We start from the raw sequence: 20696 nt of genomic DNA on the forward strand, positions 1-20696 counted from the left end.
GTCTCGTGAAAGCCCACTAGATATAGCAGCAGGATCCCTTTCCATGCGCGACATGGCACTACAACTATCCTGATCTTATACAACTGATGATAGAGCAGCCAGTCTAAGCATTACTAAAGAGTTAGGGCTCCTGTACTGTCAGTAGGAAACAGCAGCAAGACAAACAATCAATCGGTTACTCTCAATCTCTCAGACAAGACCGGCCCAAACAAGTCTAGTGAGCCCAAGTGGCATGCATGACAAAGAAGAAGTGTGACGGCCGTCAATAGGAAGAGCCTATCAACTCAAGTTAGGTTTGCAATCTGGAAATTTGTTCGAGTCACCATCTCCAGGAAAGTTGTCAACCATGACTGAGGAGGCCTCCCTCTCCTAGTTTTATCATCAGAGTTTCCTTTCTCTTAGATGGATAACCTGACAAGATCTATGGGTCTATCATACTGAGAGGGGTAACCATGCTCCTGGTTTCTACACCAGGTATTTTTGTGCCGCCGCATGGATGAAGATATTGAGTATCTTACTTTAAAGTTTTTCTCTATTCTACATAAATAAGCGCGGGATTGGAGATAGATTTCCCACCAACATTTACAAGAAATTTTATCTTTCAAGTACTGTGATAAAACCAATCTGCTCTAGCAACTAATTTGTTTGTAAATAGGATATTAATAATAATTTGAATATGTAAGAGAATATAAAGCAAAGAAAACAAAAACAATGGTGGGACTAGATCTACATAAAGAGGTTCCACACAACACAGATAGATAGATGCATTTAACTTGTTCTTCGAGTGACCCATGTTGGTGTAGCTAAAGGACCAGTGTCTCCATATGGAATGAATTGGGGTACAAAGATTAGCGTTTATTAGAGAGCAGTAAGAGGAAGGGAGGGAGGATCTGCCTTAAGAGCCAAATTTGTGCTTTGATTTCAATACTTCTTTCTTTTATTTAATTGAAACGGTATAATTTTTGATTTCTGTATTAATAATTTAAAACATACAAACTCATTTACCAAAGGTGATGAATGCTAGAAAAGAGATGAGTATTTCTAATTTTTCTATTGCTAAATAATATATATTACAAACAAATGACATGCGAGAAAAATCTAGGAAAATAGAGTTTCAAGCGGGTAGATAGCATGGAATATAGAAATGGAATAAAATGATACAATAAAATAAATTAATTTTTTAGTAATATCGATTTTAAAGGCAGATTAAAGGATGGTTAAAATTTTTAATAGTATTAAAGCTTTTTTTTTAATGTAAGACCCCCCCCCCTTAAAAAATTTCATTATATTTTATTGTATAACATGGGGAGTAGACTCGCCAGTTAAAATGAATTCAGATAAGAATGGAAATTTGAAATGTGGTTCATCTATATATCTATAAAAGTGAAAGTGTGTGTGTGTACACTTCCCTACACAATAACTGTTAATTTTCAGTCTACAGACTCAAAATTTGATATACAGGGTAGCGAGATTTGGGAAAATCTTTGTAATCTGTTTTCGGCCAGAAATTTGTCTGTTAAGGTGTCAAAGTTCAACGATTTGGCCTTTGAGAACTCTAGCAAACTTCTGCCAATTTTGGGTCTAAACACTTGAAATTTTAGATATAGGTTCCTTGGACATGGATCTAACTTAATAACTTGACTTGAGCCCAAAACAATAAATGTTATGGGGTCATAATAGGGGCCAAAGTTTTAAAAAGTTTGACCTCTGCGGTCTCTACAAAATTACTCAGACAATTTCTGGTGTAAACATTTGAAAATTTACATAAAGGGCATTCAAAGATAGGGCAAGCTTTTTAATCGGTTTGGGTCGAAAATTTGAGCTACCAATATATAAATGTATGTATGTATGTATGTTTGCATGTCTGCCTAAAGCTTTCGACAGAGGCGACGGATTTTTACAAAAATATTAATTTTTTCACCTTCAACTGGGCACTACATGTATGGGTCGCTTTTTTTCGCCAATATTGTCGAAAGTCATCCCCTCTTTTTGATTATCTAGCCATAATTTAAACCTATGTCACTTCCAGTTTGGCGGTGGTCATAACAGCAAAGACATCACTTTTTTTTCCCATTCTTTTCCTCCTTCGCGGTACGGGTTCAAGTCTGCTATTTTTTGCTCATCATATACCTTCAAACACCCGGGCAACGCCGGGCTGAAATGTTAGCACACTATAAATACTTTTAAAAATACAACTAATTTTATAGAATAAGTTAAAATAACAAAGGGATAAAAAAATTACAATTCAATTTTATTATGCTATCAGTTCAAAAGGGACTACAATATTTTTGAATAGGGAAACCTCTTTAGGCCATGGCATTTCGAAGCCAAACACATCTCATCAGAAGAGGGGAGTAAAGACACATATTATACAGAGAAGAAATTTTTTTAAAGATAATATTGCCATTATGGAAAGCGGATCGAAGGAAAAACAAGTAGTACTGAGACTAAAGCACATTCCAGGGCTGCCAGCAATCACTGTAAAAGAGTAATAAAGAATGCGAGAGAGTTGTATGCTCGATCCGTTAAGACCAAAGTAGCTGAGCTGTGTCTTGGTTGCCACCAGTTTTGGCAACTAGCAAACAGGATCCTGAAGAATCATGTGCTCTATTCCAACCATCATAAATGAACTTGAATTAATCTTGTTAGCATCAGACAAAGCCAAACTCTTTGCCAGGAACTTTGCAGCTAATTCTACCCTATGTGACCAAGGCCGTCAACTCTATATTTTGTCTTTTATCAGAAAACATGCTTATACAACATACAAGTATCTATGTGTGATGTTGTCAAGCTAATCAAAAATCTTGATTCCAGTAAAGCAACTGTTCCTGATGGCATTTCAATTATAGTGCTGAAAAAGTTGCAACAAGAACTAGTTTCTATACTTACAAAGCTGTTTAAGTGTTGTCTTAAAGAGAATTGTTCCCAACACTCTGGAAAACCTCATCAGTATGCCCTGTATTTAAGAATTCAGGTGATCGGCCATCTCCCTCTTAGTATAGACCAATAAGTCTCTTGTGCGTCATGAGTAAGTTGCTGGAATATGTGTTAAATGGAGAAGTAGCAAAAAAAAAAAAAAAAAAAAAAAAAAAAAAACTTCTTAGTGAGATGCAATATGGTTTCCGTTTTACTAGATCTACAGCAGATGTGGTAACGGTTATATCTCATAGGATTAGAGAATCTCTCAACAGAGGTAACCTTTCTAGGGCAATTGCTCGACATATCAAAAACCTTTGATAGGGTTTGGCATAAAGGCCTACTTCACAAGATCTCCAGCTATGGCATAGCTGGAAATGTCTTCTCAATTATTAAACCATTTCTCTCTGATAGGTTCATAAGAGTAGTTATTGATTGGCAAACATCAGAAGCTCATAGTATTAATGCTGGAGTCCTTCAGGGGTCCATCCTGGGCCCAATTCTCTTCCTGATCTACATTAATGATCTTCCTAATCACATTCTTAGATCATCCGTAGACATTTTTGCTGATGGCATTATCATCTATGGCAGCACATCAAAGGCTGTAAACGACCAAGTCCTCTCTGATTCTCTCTCATCTGATCTGGAACATGGTACAATGGGGAAAGATGTGGCTGGTTACTTTTAATGTATCTAAAACCAAGCTTCTATCTTTATATCATCAAACATTCTTATCCCCTATCTGGCATCAACTGAAATGAATCGCTCTCGTCTTGGGGAGGCTCCATGTTTTAACAAGCTTCTGGGCTGGAAAAATGGTGGGGTCCTTCTAGCGCTCCAATAAATATCTCACTGCTGATGCAATTCTCTACTAAAGCAAGAGCCATGTACATCCAAAGATGGAGTACTAGTGCCAGATCTGGGCAAGAGCTGCTAGAAAACTATTGTCCTGCCTTGGCAAAGTTAGAAATCGGCTTCGTAACCTGGTGGGGGTGCCCTTTTCTCTTCCCTGCAATCTCTTTCCCACAGAAGAAAGATTGCGAGCCGGTCTCTGCTTTATCACTATTTTCATGGCAGGTGCTCGTTCGAGTTCTAATCTATTGTCCCCCTCGCCAAACTTTCATGAAAAACACTCGTCTAGTTTGAACCACTATCAATAATTTCTCCCACTCTTTATCTGTACCTAAACGTAGATACTATGAACAAAGCTTTTTTTCTTAGAACTGCCCGCCTGTAGAACTCTTCCATTTTCCTGCTTTTCAGCTGACTACAATTTGGTCATATTCAAGTCCAACATAAACAAATTCTTGATGAGCCATCCCTTTACATAATCCAATTTACCAAATTTCCACTACTAATGATTACTAGGATATTGTGCCATTGACTTCTGTACACTCATTAACCATTATCCTCGAGTGAATTTGGGCCTTGATAAGTGGTGCCACCTAAGTAAAGAAAAGGAAAAGGCTATAAAGGGTTATAGTGCCCTGAGTTGCTTCTTATTGATTTATGCCCGTTATTTTTGTAAATCTGGATCGATCCCGGACTAATCCAATTGCCAAATTCCATTTGATTCAGGAACTGGATAACTTTCAGATTACAATCCGATTGTTATCCAATGTAATCCTCAGTGATCCCACTCAAAGAACACTTTCATTGATTCTGTGTGACGTCACAACCAAAACGAAAACAGCTGTCCAGACAGAATTTGCAGTGATCCAATAGACCAAAATATCTTGAAGTAGAAACATTACAGTACAGTACAAAATATGATATATCTCCAAAAATAAATGCAAAACCATACAAAAACGGTTGTGCAAATCGCTGCTTAGAAAGCAAATTAGTTATTGCTCATTTTTTTTACTAAAGAAACACTACTTATCAAGGCTCAAAAGCCATTCAAGGATAGGGGTTAAAGAGTGTACAGTGGTCAAAAAGACAATATCAGTAATCGTTAGAAGTGTAAATTTGGTTAATTCGATCATTTAAGGGGAACAGCTCATCAATAACTTGTTTACATTGGACTTGAAGACGGCCATATTGTAGTCAGCTGGAAATCAGGTAAACGGAAGAGAGTTCCAGAGTTCCACAGTTCTAAGAAAGAAACTTTGTTCATGGAATCCACGTTTAGGTTTAGGCACAGATAAAGAGTGGGGGGAAATTATTGATAGTGGTTACAGTCAAACAAGTGTTTCTTGTGAATGGTTTGCAAGAGAGGACCATAGATTAGAGCTCAGACAAGCACTTTCCATGAAAATAACAATAAAACAGACAGGCTTGTAATGTCTCTTCTGTGAGAAAGAGGTTGCAGGGAAGAGAAAATAGCATTCCCCACTAGGCTACAAAGTCTATTCTGAACTCGGTCAAGGCAGGATAAGACCTTCTTAGCAGCTCCTGCCCAGCTGTGACAGCAATACCCCATCCTTGGACGTACCTCGCTCTTATATAGGTAGAGAATTGCATAAGCAGTGACATATCTACTGGATCGATAGAAGGATCCTATCATTTTTCCAGTGACCTTGACAACGGATTTGATGTACGTATTCCATTTTAGGTCAGGAGTAAAAGTCAAGCCCAGAAGCTTGTCAAAACATGGAGCCTCTCCAAGATGAGAGCCATTCATTTCAGTTGATGCAAGATGGGAATCAGAATGTTGATGATGCAAAGATAGAAGCTTGGTTTTAGATGCATTAAAAGTAACAAGCCACTTGTTTCCCCATTGTACCAACTGCTCAAGATCAGAGGAGAGAGAAACGGAGAGAACGTGGTCGTTTACGGTCTTAGATGTGCAACCATAGATGGTAGTGTCATCAGCATAAATGTCTACAAATGATGTAAGGATGCGATTTGGAAGATCATTAATGTAGATCAGGAAGAGAGTTGGGCTCAGGATGGACCCCTGAGGGACTCCAGCATTAATACTGTGAGCCTCTGTCAAGAGATTCACTAATCCTATGAGACATAACCGTAAGCACATCTGCTGTAGATCTAGCAGAACTGAAACCATATTGCATGTCACTAAGAAGTTTATTTTTGCTGAGGTGGTTGACTACTTCTCTATTTAACACAGATTTCAGCAACTTACTCATGACGCACAGGAGATTTATAGAGCTGTACTGAGAGAGAGAGAGAGAGATGACCGATCACTTAATTCTTAAATACAGGGCATATTGACGAGGTTTTCCAGAGTGTCGGGAATCAATTCTCCTTAAGATAATGCTTAAAGAGCTTTGAGCACTATAATTGGAATGCTGTTGGGGCCAGTTGCTTTACTGGAATCAAGTTTTTTTATTAGCCTGGCAACATCATGCACAGATATTTGTATGTCACATAGTGTGTTTTCTGATACATGAGGAAATATGGGGGGGGGGGGGCTTGGTCGCATAGAGTAGAATTAGCTGCAAAGTTCATGGCAAATGCTGACGAGATTACCTCAGTTCCATTAATGATAGTTGAGATAGAGCACACGCTTCTGTTCACCAACCTGATAAATCCTGAACTGTCATCTAAGCTTCAGCCCCTGTCCCATTAACGAAATATTGCACCCCTTTGCTTGTTTTACAAATATTTTAATTGTGGATGCTCTGACGAACTACAAGCTCTTGTGCCCCCTCAATGAAAATACCCCAGAGAAATCTGACAAGCAAAAAAGTCTGACCCCTACTAGATGTAAAAAAGCCCTCTACTCTAATAGCTTGTTTCCCAGAACTGATAGACTGGAATTGTTTTCCAGGTTCCTACTCCCCAACTGTACTGATATGCAGAAGTTCAAGATTAAACTCCTTATGTAGTACACCTGCAACTTAGGTCCCTGATAGCAGCCCCCTACATCAAAGTTGCAATGTGCCTTGTTTGGTTAGAAAATGTAATTAAAAAAAACTGGTAAAACCAAGCAGGAAAACCATGTAAAAAAGGATAAATTTATCGGACTTAAGGAGTCAGTGTCAGAATTTTTTTATCCAACTCTGACTCCTCGTACTCTTAGAAATCCGACTCCAGCTAAAACCTTCGACTCCTTCCGACTCCAACTCCAACTCCGCAACCCTGATCAAAAACGCCAACATTCATTTCAATTGAAAAAAATGAACACAATTAGGCTCAGCTATCCATTCGATTAGTTCATTATATATCCTGTTCTTTCAAATCACTGCCCCTCCCCCACGTCACGTTTAAACTGATGTTTCAATTTTTAGATAAACTACTTTCTTTTTTTTTTTTTTAAATGGTAAACAGGTTCAAACATTTCAATTCCTGTAGAATAGCTATCCCCTGTTGGCAAATAGCCCCCTTTAGATGGTTTTTTTTTTTTCTAAATCATATTATTTTGTGTATGCTAATAAATTGATATCAGAAAATAATTGATCGTTATAAAACTTGATCTGTTTTATCAAGAGTTTTCCTTATTGGAGAGAGAAGAGTGTTTTTCTGATTTTCTGCAGAAAGTAAATAACATTAAATGCTGATCAGTTGCAAACAGAAATAAAAATATATTTTTATAAAAATAATCAATGTAGATTTTTTTCTCTGTCAAATCTGAAATGGATTTATCATCATCTCTGATTATGCAGCCACAATGTTCAATTTTATTGAAATTTGAAACCGGTCATAATTTTTTACATGCCGCACATGAATAATGAAATTTACTTTTATTTGATTAAAATGGCTTTCTGGATGTTTCTTTTAGAACAGGAAAATAATTGCAAGTTCAAGCAATATTCTTACTTTGGTGCAATATAAAACAAAATAAGGGTTAGAGAATCAAGTTGTTGTCAAAAGATCTCTCTCATTCATACTTCTGGTGAAGGCATTCCTTACAATTAGGTTCACTTACCCACTGCTCCACTGACAGTGCCAAACAAAACCGAACCTTGGGTGGGAGTGGAATTTTCACCTGCATGTTGCATGACCAAAGATCCTAAAAAGAAAAGATTGTAACACTTGTGTCAGCAAGATACTTTGTATTCTATGAAATATATCCAAACTTTCAAATAAAAAATAATTGAAAAACTGAAACTTATAAAAAATAAATTTTATCAAATTTTTTATAAAATTTTCTAACCTTTTCAAAAATATCTAATAAAAGTGGTACCACAAAAGTGACAAAATTAGTTTGTTATGCATTAATGACTTTTACATTTTAATGAAAAGAAATTAAATTGTTATTTTTGAATAGTAAGAAAGAAAAAAAAAACAGTTTACGGCTTCATGTTATTAACTATTAATGATTTTGGATTCTACTAAACCTGAAACTATCAGGTTGACAAGAAAGTTCTTGCAATTTTTAATTATTAAATTCAGATGAATATATCTTGGCGCAAGCAAAATTTTATTGATTGAAATAAGCACCATCAAAATCAATACATTTTTGCCAACACAAAACAAGTGTATTTATGCAAGCAATGTAAAAATCTTGTGTTCTGGTAGCAATGAAGTCGCTGAAGGAGTTTTTGATATCGCTTGGTTTTTTTTTTTGGTTTTTTTAAAGTATTTCTCACGCAAGAAGTTGTTGAGATGCTTGAAAAAGTGGTAGTCGGTAGGTGAGAAGTCTGGAGAGTATGGCAGATGAGGCAGAGTTTCGTAGCTCAATTCGTTCAACTTCTGCAGGGTCGAGTTAGCAATGCAGTCGGGCATTGCTGTGGAGGGGAATTGGACCTTTTCTATTGAATAGCGCTGGGTGTCGTTGTTGAAGTTTCTGATGCATTTCATCCATTTGTTGACAGTACTTCTCCGTCATAATGGTTTTGCCTACATTAAAAAAAATTATTGGATGAGACCAGTCGCAGACCACCAAACAGTTAACATGACCTTCTTTTGGTGCAACTCTGGCTTTGGGAAGTGTCGCCGGTTGTCGTAAAGAACCCACAACCCAGTCAAGAAACAGGTCATTCTTGTTGCATAAAAGAAGCGAGAATAACATGTCATAACGACATTTCTTTTGGTTGACTTCAATTCATGAAGAACCCATTTATCAAGTTTTTTTCGTCTTTCCAATCTCTCTTAAGTGGTTGGAAATTATTGTATACATTATATCTAATTCAGAAGCAAGTTTTTGAATAGTTGTGCATGGATTAGCTTCAACTAAGGCTTTTAATTGATCGTTGTAAACATCCGATGACCGACCACTACACTCATCATTTTCAAGACTCATCACCACCATGAAATTATTTAAACCACCATTGTGCTGTGCGCTCAGTAGTGATCCCTGGGCAAACACTTTGTTAATATTGTTAACTGTTTCAGCATATTTACAGCCTAGCTTGAATTGAAATAAATAAAAAAAAATGGTGCTGATTTGCTTTCTTTCCACCTTGTATTCAACATTCAGAAAAGAAGACATAATTGTTTTAAAACGATTGTAACTTAAATGATTAGAAAAGGCAAAAAACACTGTTTAAAATGATATTTAAAGTAAAGGTATTATAACGAAAACTTATTTGAAAATACATCATTTGAAATCAAAATTAAAAATTCAGCAGGAACTTTGTTCTAAACCTAATATAATGCAGGTTATGATCTTGGTTATTATTGCATGGAAAAGGATATTCAAGGTTATTATTGCATGGAAAAGGATATTCAACCTAATAATTTCTTCTTGAGGTGTATTTCTTACCGTGTCGAAATACATTGACAAATTCTCCCAAATGGTAAAGTCCAACCTCCTGTAAATGCTGTCTTTCTTCATCAGTTGTTGCAGCACTGCCAAAAAATACAAGAGGTTTTAATGTTGAAATAATTGATATTTTCTACAGAATACAAAATTCAGTCTATTCAGTAATGAAACAAAGCCATAAAAATATTGCTACCCAAATAAAAGCTCTTCAAATAAGTTTTATTAGATAATTAACAATGACAACATTTCAAGCAACATTTATGAAAGTTGCTTTAAAAGCTGAAGACTTTTTAACAAATTTTCTTTTACTAAAAATCTTGACACTTTTCCCATTAAATAAAAAAATCAATTTTAAAAATAAAAATAATAAATTAAAAACTTCAGTTTTCATTAATTTCTAATACAAAATTCTTTTTTAAATTTAAGAGTAATCAAGGTTAACTATTTCTTTTTGTAATTATTTTCTTAAAAATTATAAAACTTTTTCACTTACAAGTTGAAATGATTGAATTCAACAGAATTCAGTATTTTATTAAATATTAATAATAGGAATACAGTTGTAATTTAGTAAAATATGAAAACACAGTAGTGATAACGTTTGAAATAAAATGTGTATGATATTACTAATTCTATTACTAATGCTTTCTTTAATATAATTTATTAATGATGGTTGCGATAACACTATACAAGTTAATGAGATTGATTGAAAAGAAACAACAATTATAATATTAGAAAAAAGAACCAGCTGATAAATGACAACACTTATTTCCTACATTCACGTCCATGTGTTTCTTAAAGGGCAGAAAGATATTTGATTAGAAAAAGCAAAAAAAAAGAAAAATTTACCTATCCTTTTGGCATGTGAATAAATTGAATGAATTTTCAGCCCCAAGAAAATTCTCATCGTCAAGTATTTCAACAGCTGTCATCCAATTTGGGTTTGAATCACGAGCAATCTGAAAAAAAAAAATCAAATTAAAAAAAATTTAAGGCATAACTAAGATGAGGAATGAAAAAATTTAAGAGAATTTTATTTTTATAATAATAGTGATCGATTTCATGATTATAGTATGGATTGCATGGTAAAGAACTCTGGTAAAGAACTCTGGAAATGACCCACAAAAAGGTAAGACAGGTGAACAAAAAAGGAGAGGTCTAAGGACTTATTGAAAGTCTGAATAGTTACATAGCCATTAGCTCTTAGATGATCAGAAGATGATGAAGACATAGTCAAAAAGATGGATATAGTCAGTTTTAGTGGCCAGCTGAGTGATTGAGAAAAAGGCCAAACATTTAGGATTTCTGGAAACTAGAAACTAAATATATTTAGACAAGTAGATTGGACAGATTAGATTGGAGTAGATCAGAGGAGAAAGAGTTCTGCAGAGATTTAAATCGGATTGAGCAGACAATGAGGAGTCGGCAAGTAAATAAGATTTTTAGTTTCATTTTTTTTTTTTTTTTTTTACTAAACTACAAAAAACTTATTGCTTTCTTTCACTTTAATTCTTAACCCATCTTAATTCACACCTTTTGTTTTTATTTAATGTAATCCATTTAACATACTTTATTTTTTGTATGAAAAACCTGTTTTAGAAATTATGATAAGACGTATATGGTTTTAAATTAATTTTCTTTGCATATAATTGGGAAAAAAGAAATGGAAATTCTGCATGAGTAGCTAGCGAATGAGGCTTTCCTCAACAAGGCCATTTAGTGCAGAGTCTTTTAAAAAATCAATAATGACCAGCTTTGTCCATGCTACACCTGTTAGCAGTGTAAATCTTGGACGAAGAATATCACCAAATTTGAGAAGTTTTTACTTTCAAAATTCATTACTAAACAATGCAAGACTTTCTTTTTATTCTCAACAAGAAAAATATTTTCTATGTGTTTGGTTAAAAGATAGTGATTTTTGGCTCCAAGATACCTATATCTGTTACGGGGAGAGGTAATTCTGGAGAGAATAATTAACTTGCGAAGATGATATCAATAGAAGCCAGACCTGGGAAGGTTGGTGAGGGCAATGATCCTAGATTGAAGTACCCTGACAGTAACATCAAAGAAATTCTAAATGGGGGACACAGAATCCTCGGGGATTTGGCATCAACCGAGACTGACCGACATTTCAGGCAATAAACAAAAAAGGTGTGGAGGAATGTTCTGACATCATCCGTCCCAATAAAAAAAAGACAACTAGACAACCGCAGAGAAGAAGTGACTACGGCAAGAGAGCGGACACATTATATCTGGGCCATTTTGCACACACACCACTGCCACCCTGTGACCCCTTGCCACTGAAGAATAAACATTGTTCTAATCATTCTCATTACTTGTTATTAAAAGGACAAGAGACGATTGTGGAGGCATACATAATTGTATGGATTCAAACAAACCATAACTAGTGATCCGCCTAATCTACTTAATAGCACAACAGACATATAAATTTGGATGGCGTGACTAAAGCCCTCCCTCCTTCAAGGGAGCAGGACGAACAAGTTACCGCACAAACACAACGTTAAAAAAAATAAAGAAATAGTCCTTTTTGAAAAGCAGAACAAAAAAATAGCAAGAAAATAAAAGAGGTAAGTGACAATCGATTTCTTTCTCCTGACATGTTTCTAGTCTAGAGATATATATACATACACACGCAATAAAAAAAATAAAAGAAATATGTGCATGTGTGTATATGCGTATATGAATACAGAACTAAATACATAAAATAACAAGAAAAAAATTGACACTAAATTTCATTAAAAATTCAAGATTTTTCTGTTGTTTCATTCCAAAATTAATCATTACAACTTGAAATGTTGAATTCTTATTTTTTTATTTTTTCATCTTTTTGCATATTGTTGATTCAAGGGGGAAAAAATAATGAAACAATAAATCTTTTTTACGATTCTGTTCAGAGTTTAGCTGCAGAGTTAAGAAATGTGGTGTAGTTGGTAGCAAGAACGTTATGAGATGAATCCCTTCTAAAGAACATAAGACCTTTAGAACATAGAAAGGACGATGGGTATAATGTGTGGCTAAATGAATCAGAAATATTTTAGGTTGGTCGACGATGAATAAGGAAAAATATCAAGCAGCCCTTATCACTACTAGAGGTTAGGTTGGAAATTTTATAAATACCCTAATGTTAAACAATGTAAGTTTAACATGGTTAGAATTAAAATGGTCCTAAGAAGACTATTATGGGATTGTCACAAATCCCAATAAGCATACAATCGAATTAGCAAACGTAAAACAGAGTATAAAGGAAGGAATCCATGACTATATGCAGAGAATAGTTAGGCTAGCAGAAAATGTGTATAGAGGAATAGAATCTAAGAATGAAAAACAGGTACGGGGATTTTTCATAGAAGGTCTCAGGGATAGAGAGGTAAAAATGACTGTGATGAGGGGTGAACCGCCAGATCTTCAAGCAGCTTATCAGCTTTAGCAGAAGTAAAATGGAAGATCTGGCTTAATACAAGCAAAGAATATGAGGACGAACCCATGGAGTTTAGTTACACGAGACGGTGAATTCAAGTCAAAGCCATAGTATTATCAGCTAGTTTCCCAAAATACAAGGAAAAAGGGAAACCGGGTAGAAAACTAAGGAGAAGGAAAGACGTAGGCAGGTTATAAGGTTTTTCTAATGTGGTGAAGAGGACCACATATAGAGAAACTGTAGGCGACATATCCTGGGAAACGGAGGTGCCCTGTTCATACATCGCCCAACGAACAGAACAAGGGGATACCGGTGCATATAATCAATAACATGGGTGCAACAAATTCAGTTACAGAAGAAAAGAATTATAGAGCTCTGGTGGATACAGGAGCAGAGCTGTTAGTAATAAATAACAGTGTTTTCAAAACACTTAGATAAGGACCTGAATTATGTGAGAGAAAAGTTAGTTAAAGAACAGCTAATGGGTCTCTATTGATTGTAAAAGGGCTCAATTAAGAGTATGTCTACCCACCATGACTTCTTTGTTGTGGAGAACCTCAACAGAAGTGTGATACTAGGCCGCAACTGGCTTAAGAAAAATGAGGTGAAAAATGGAGTGATAAAGATAAGTGACAAATATATAGCTTTCGAAGATGATGCTCATATTTCAGAAATAGTTAGACTGGCCAAGAAAATAATGTTAAAACCACAACATTTACATACATGCATGCATGCATGGCTTGTGTAGGTTTTATTAAGTCAGGGATTAGAATCTGAGAGTTGGTTGTTTTTGTTTTATGGCATATCAAACGTTTTCAGGATATTTAATGCCGAATCTGGTGATTTTGAAGAACGATTTTTTAATAGAATATATTTGTTTTTTCAAGTCGGTTTCTATTTAACCCATAGTTGGGACCCTAACAGGTACTACCACTCCGGGTCAGAGTGGACCTGGGAGCAATGGCAATTAAAGGGTGGCTCCACACTCCCCAAAGCCCGCAAGCTGGGACCTCATCATCAGATATAGTTTAAGGTCATATCCAGGACCATAGAATATGAGAGAGCGCAAATAAATAGTGGATTTGTTAGTAATCTTTCAATAGTTAATGCAGTGCTAAAAATTAACAGATCTAGTAAGTTTCCGCTGATCAACGCCAATCAGATGGTTACGTTAAAAAGAGGTTGCAAAATAACTAGGTGTAGTTCGGCTGGTAATATTACCGAGATTATTATGCCGGAAAAACTTGAAGGGAATAAAAGGACGTGTACTTTAAGTATGGCTGGTTATAATCGCACCATACAGTACCTGAAGAGGAAAGACAACGTCTGTGCCAATCTCATGCTCTGTGGATTTGAGGACATTGATGATTCTTCGGTAGAAATAAATGTTCGGAATTACGCAGTGAGTGCAATAAATTCAAATCTTCAAGCCAAAAGAGTTTGCATCATATAAGGATGCTGAGAGCATCCTACATTATCGGGTTCAGATTTAATTAGGGAACAGGAGACAGAGATTTTAGATTTGAAGATACGGATGAAAGGCGATAAATTGTCCAAAATGGAACAAAAGTAGTACATTGTAATGGACAATGTAGTATATTACTTGCCGCAACTCAGCGACGAACCAGTGATTATGTTGTATGTACCGTCCCATCTTAGAAAAAGGATGTTAGTTCAATATCATGACGATAAAGGTCCCATGAGTGTGGAAAAAATGTTTCAAGCTATTAAACAAAAATATTTCTGGCCTTGTTTATTTAAACAGGTAAACGAATACATAGGTAAAAGTATTCCGTGCCAAACAGGAAATTTAAAGAAACAGCAACCCCAAATGCAGGAGTGTGATTTGCTTTCCTTTCGCTAAACTGGCGTTAGATATTTCCGAGCCCTATCCAAAGACTATATCAGGTAATCAGTACATAGTGACATTTATAGATATGTTCAGTGGTTAGACGGGGCTTTTGCAGTTCCTAATAAGAAGGCAGAAATAGTGGTGCATCTGTTGATTAATGAGATTTTCCCCAGATTCAGGATGCCACTGCAGCTTTCAATGGATAATGGGCCTGAAAACATGAATAATATAATGAAAAAGGCATTAGAGGACCTTACTGTACATCATGTGACCACATCATTTTATCATCCCCAGACTTTCCCTCTCTGTCCTGCTCTAACCAAGTATGCCGACCTGTTCCACAAATGCCAAAACCTCAACATGAAACATCTCCAGAAAAAAAACACAAATAAACCTAGAACCACATCCTCCAACGTAGACCCCCTACTCTCATGTTTCCTTCTCATCATCAGGGGTCTACATTCCAACCTTCCAGATGTTGAAACCCAATTACAGGAGATGAAACCGGACATATTCTTTCTAAGCGAAACTGGAATGGGGCCAACCACTTCCCTAGATGAGTTAATAATTAAAGGATACTCTAACTTAACATCTAAATCTGACTCCCAAGATTGCCATGGGCATGGAATATGTGCCTACATTAAAGATGGCTTCCCGTGTGGTAGGGATATCTCCAGAGAAGACCCTAATTTACCTTATATGTGCTTCCAGGTTGCACTTGCTTACACCACTGCATTTATATTTGCCCTCTATCGCTCCCATAACAGTGGAGCTATATCTTTAAGAGTATATCTGAGAAAATTGACCACATCCTGTCTGCTCATCCCTTGGCTAATATTCACATTTGCGGTAACTTCAATGTCCATAATGTGGAATTGCTGACCCACTCAAATAAGACAGATGATGAGGGTAGGTTCTGTCATGATTTTGCCATTGCCTATGACCTCACTCAGATTGTTCATGAACCCACCCGTGTGCCCGATACTAACGGTCAGTATGCAAGCCTTCTAGAACTTTTTCTCTCAACTTTCCCTGAGCTATGTTCATGTACCGTTCTATCTCCTCTGGGATCCTCCGACCACTCCGTTGCATAAGTTAAAATAAAAATGAAATGTAATAAATCCTCATACGTACCTCTCCACCGTAATGTATACCGATACTCTATGGCTGACTGAGATAGCTTCCGTACATTCATATCTGATCTACCTCTGCGTTCCATGTTTAAAAAGGATGTGTCCTCTATAGTATCAGACCTGACCAAATGGTTAATTGTAGGCATAGACCAATTCATACCATCCAAAAAATTCCAACAAAAACCTAACAGCCAGCCATGGTTCTCCCCAGAATGTGCTGCTGCTATCGCGCACAGAAGTCATTTTTTCCATAGCTATCAACATAATAGCTGCTTTCAGGACCGCCAGCAACCACCATAAAAGAGTAATAAAAAATGCAAGAGAGCTATATGCTCAGTCTGTTAAATCCAAAGTAGCTAAGCAGCAGCTTCGTTCCCACCAGTTTTGGCAAATAACAAACAGGATCCTGAACAGAAGCGTGTGTTCTATTCCAACCATCATCAATGGACCTGAGGTCATCTCGTCAGCATCAGACAAGACCAAACTATTTGCCAAGAACTTTGCAGCTAATTCTACCCTATGTGACGAAGGCCATCAACTCCCTGTATTTCCTCCTATAACACACAACACGCTAGGTAACATACAAATATCTGTGCGCGAAGTTGCCAAGCTAATCAAGAACTTGATTCCAGTAAAGCAACTGGCCCTGACGGCATTCCAATTATAGTGTTGAAAAAGCTTCCAACCAGAACTGCTCCAATACTTACAAAACTGTTTCAGCGTTGCCTTAAGGAGAAGTGCTTCCCAAAACCCTGGAAAACCTCATCAGTATGCCCTATATTTAAGAATTCAGGTGATAAGTCATCTCCCTTTCAGTACAGACCAATAAGTCTCCTGTGTGTCATGAGTAAGTTGCTGGAATCCATATTAAATACAAAAGTAGTCAACCACCTCAGCAGAAATAACTTTCTTAATGACATGCAATATGGTTTCCATTCTGCTAGATCTACAGCAGATGTGCTAACGGTTATATCTCATAGGATTAGTGAATCTCTTGACAAAGGCTTCCTTTCTAGGGCAATTGCTCTTGACATATCAAAAGCCTTCGATAAGGTATGGCATAAAGGCCTACTTCACAAGATTTCCAGCTGGTCCCCCCCTCGCCAATCTTTCACTAAAAACACCCGTCTAGCCGAATCCACTGTGAAAAATTTCCCCACTTTTTATCTGTGCCTAAATCAAAACGTGGATTCCATGAACAAAGCTTCTTTCTTAGAACTGCACGCCTGTGGAACTCTGTCCCATCTGCCTGCTTCCCACCTGACTACATCTTGGATGTCTTCAAGTCCAACGTTAACAAATTCCTAATGAACCGCCCCCTTAAGTAAACACTTCATCAAATCTCCACACTAACGTAATATACTTGCAATAACCCTTATCCCTGAGTGGCTTCCGGGCCTTGATAAGTGGTGACCACTGTGTAAAAAAAAAAAAAAAGTTACGGTATAACTGGAAATGTTTTCTCAATCATTAAATCATTTCTCTCTGATAGGTTCATAAGAGTAGTGGTTGATGGGCAGAAATCAAAGGGCCGCAGTATTAATGCTGGAGTCCCTCAGGTGTCCATCCTGGGCTCAACTCTCTTCTTGATCTACATCAATGATCTCCAAAAACACATACTTAAATCATTCGTTGACATCTATGCTAATGACACGACCATCTATGGCAACACATCAAAGGCCGTAAATGACAAACTCTGTACCAAATACCACGATGAGAAAATTGAGGGATTACATAATACAGTTAGGGAGTTGGAGGGAAAAATACCAGCATTTTCCCAGAGAATTAAAAACCAGAAGAACAAGATCAACTCCCAGATTCAGAACAGGCAGTTTAAAACAAACCAAAGGACTTTTTACAGGCAGCTGATAAGGGACACCATTACTGTAGATAGTTCATCTGCAGAGGAAGCCCTGGAAAACTACTAGAGGCCTCTATTTGAAACAGAAGGCAAATATAATCAAGAGGCCCCGTGGATTGAAGATATTATTAGGCTCAATGAAACCAAGCCTCAGATGACAGAACCAGTCATAACTCCTGGTATGATAACAAGAAAACTGGCACAATTATCCAACCACAAAGCACCTGGTATTGACAATGTCCAAAACGTTTGGCTGAAGCAATTGACTGGACTCCACCACCATTACAGTGATTGCTTCAGCAGGATGTTAAGAGATGAAGAAGCAACACCACTCTGGCTGACAGGGGGACACCAGCCTCATAGCCAAGACCAAGGAGACACAACAGCCAAATAAATACAGGCCAATATGCTGTCTAACAACTACCTACAAACTTTTCACTGGTCTGATAGCCGACGGTATATATGACCACCTATCTTCTGGGACCTACCTTGAAAAAGAGCAGACAGGATGCAGAAGGAAATGCCTCAGTACCAAAGACCAGCTATTAATCAACAAGACCATCCTAGAAGACTGTAGGAAGAGACACAAAAACCTGAGCATGGTATGGATTGATTACCAGAAGGCATTTGACAGCCTGCCACACTCATGGCTACTTCGGTGCCTTGAGTTATACAAGATTCACCCGGTAATTAGACAAACACTGGCTGCTCACCTTCAGATGTGGAAAACCAGAATATCATTAAATCATAACGGAGGAAAAACTATCATCCCTGAAGTAAAAATAAAGAGGGGAATATTCCAAGGTGACAGCTTATCTCCCTTAATCTTCTGTATGGCAATAGGCCCACTAAGCAAGCTCCTGAATAAAAATCCGAGCGCCTACAATTTGAGTCAGGAACGCCATCGAGATCCAAGCAAGAGAATAAATCATCTGCTCTTCATGGATGATCTTAAGCTGTATGCTAGCTCTGACACCGATCTGCACCACCTTCTGCAGGTAGTACACACATTCTCCAGTGACATCGGAATGAAGTTTGGCCTGGATAAATGTGCCAAGTGTACACTCAGAGCTGGGAAGAAGACCACACAGAAAATATGCAGCTTAATGAAAACATCGACATCAGGGATCTAGAAGAGCATGAGCCTTATAAGTACCTTGGCATCGAGGAAAGCGAGAACATACAGCATGCCAAGATGAGGGAGAAGATTAGTAAAGAATATGTACGCGGGGTGATGAAAATATGCAAAACCCAGCTCACCAATAAAAATAAAATTACTGCCATAAACCAGCTTGCTATGCCAGTAATAACATACAGCTTTGGTATCATTGACTGGCCACAAAAATGCATCAACCAGCTAGATGTAAAGACATGGAAGCTACTAACGCTTCATAAAATAATATATAGAAATCAGTGTCTACCAAGGCTGTATTTGCCCAGGGGAGAAGGAGGTCTGGGACTCTCAGAGATCAATCATCAACATAGGGCAACTATTGTGAGCACTGGTCAGTATCTGAGAAGCTCCCAGAATGACACCCTCTCAATAGTATATGAACATCAAGAGACAAGAGCCAGCAGAACAACATCAGTCACCCAGCTGGCCAAGCATTTTGGTTAGGGCTGTCTCTCAGATGAGGACGAAACACCAAACAAGTGTGCCACAGAAATAGCAAGAAAGAGCTGGCAGAAATATACCGAGACCTTTCAACAGATGAACCTTAAAGAATGGGAGCAACATCAGCGTGCAAAGTATTTTTTTTGGGGGGGGGGAACTCTCTCAGGAATACATAGATAAAAAAGGTTCCTTGGACTGGCTCAAAAGGGGAGCCCTCCACCACGATCAGGAAAGGGTCATAATGGCTGCTCAAGACCAGGGATTGATGACCGCATTCAAGAAGATGGCAGGGATCAGTAATGACAATAAATGCAGGTTCTGCCATACAGAATTGGAAAGTGTTGGTCATCTGATATCAAGTTGCAAAGTTCTTCTAGGGGACGGCTACTATACAGCAAGACATGATGGAGTATGCAAGTACCTCCACTGAACCATCTGTAAAAAATTAAACATCCGGTGTAGCAGCAAGTCCTGGGAACATCAACCTGAAAGAACAGTTGGAAATGACTTATATACCATACATTACGACCATGTAATCCCTACAGCCACCTACCTTGAAAATGCTGCTGTGAAATCTGACATAGTTATATGGAATAAATCAGAGAGAGTTGCAACCTTGATTGAAGTGAGTGTTCCTAATGATGGCGGTCTGAACAGAGCTGAAAGAGAGAAACAGACCAAATACCAAGGTCTCATGTATGATATGAAAAGAAACTGGAATCTTAGAGAGATATCGATCATACCAGTTATCATAGGTGCCACAGGGCTTATGAAGAAGAACCTGAAGTCCTACCTTACTAATATTCCTGGTGAACCAAGTGCAAAAGAGATCCAGACAATTGTACTTAAGGGAACAGCGAGGATACTAAAAAGAGCTCTCGGTTGGTTTCAATAAAAAGCAGGGCAATGTTGGCAGCTGGTTTGGCTGCCCCATACCCAGCATTACAATCTTCAAAGGAAGAAAAAGAAAAAAAGAAAAAGAAAAAAAAGTTCTCTCTGATTCTCTCTCCTCTGATCTTGAGTACATGGTACAGTGAGGAAAGAGGTGGCATCTAAAACCAAGCTTCTATCTTTATATCATCAATGCTCTGATCCCCATCTGGCATCAATTGAAATGGATGGCTCTCGTCTAGGGGAGGCCCCATGTTTTGATAAGCTTCTGGGTTTGACCTTTACTCCTGATCTGAAATGGAACACGTACATCAAGTCCATTGCCAAGGTCGCTGGGAAAATGGAGGGATCCTTCTATCACTCCAGAAAATATCTCACTATA

At 37.4% G+C, this 20696-nt stretch overlaps 1 protein-coding gene across 2 annotated transcripts in view; it reads right to left on the reverse strand.

Annotated features, from left to right (window-relative positions):
- The window catches only part of LOC145293147 (DNA damage-binding protein 1-like), a 273779-nt gene that overhangs the window by 18203 nt on the left and 234880 nt on the right, over positions 1 to 20696 (reverse strand). For both annotated transcript variants that reach the window (XM_080139570.1, XM_080139572.1), the window contains exons 23-25: positions 10373 to 10482; positions 9527 to 9612; positions 7748 to 7831 (exon numbers count right to left, since the gene is read on the reverse strand). In XM_080139570.1, coding sequence (XP_079995696.1) covers positions 7748 to 7831; positions 9527 to 9612; positions 10373 to 10482 — 280 coding nt within the window. The remainder of the gene's footprint in view (positions 1 to 7747; positions 7832 to 9526; positions 9613 to 10372; positions 10483 to 20696) is intronic.

This window comes from Euprymna scolopes, chromosome 14 (assembly GCF_053919585.1).
Source record: "Euprymna scolopes isolate OS-2025 chromosome 14, ASM5391958v1, whole genome shotgun sequence".
Taxonomy (NCBI): domain Eukaryota; kingdom Metazoa; phylum Mollusca; class Cephalopoda; order Sepiida; family Sepiolidae; genus Euprymna; species Euprymna scolopes.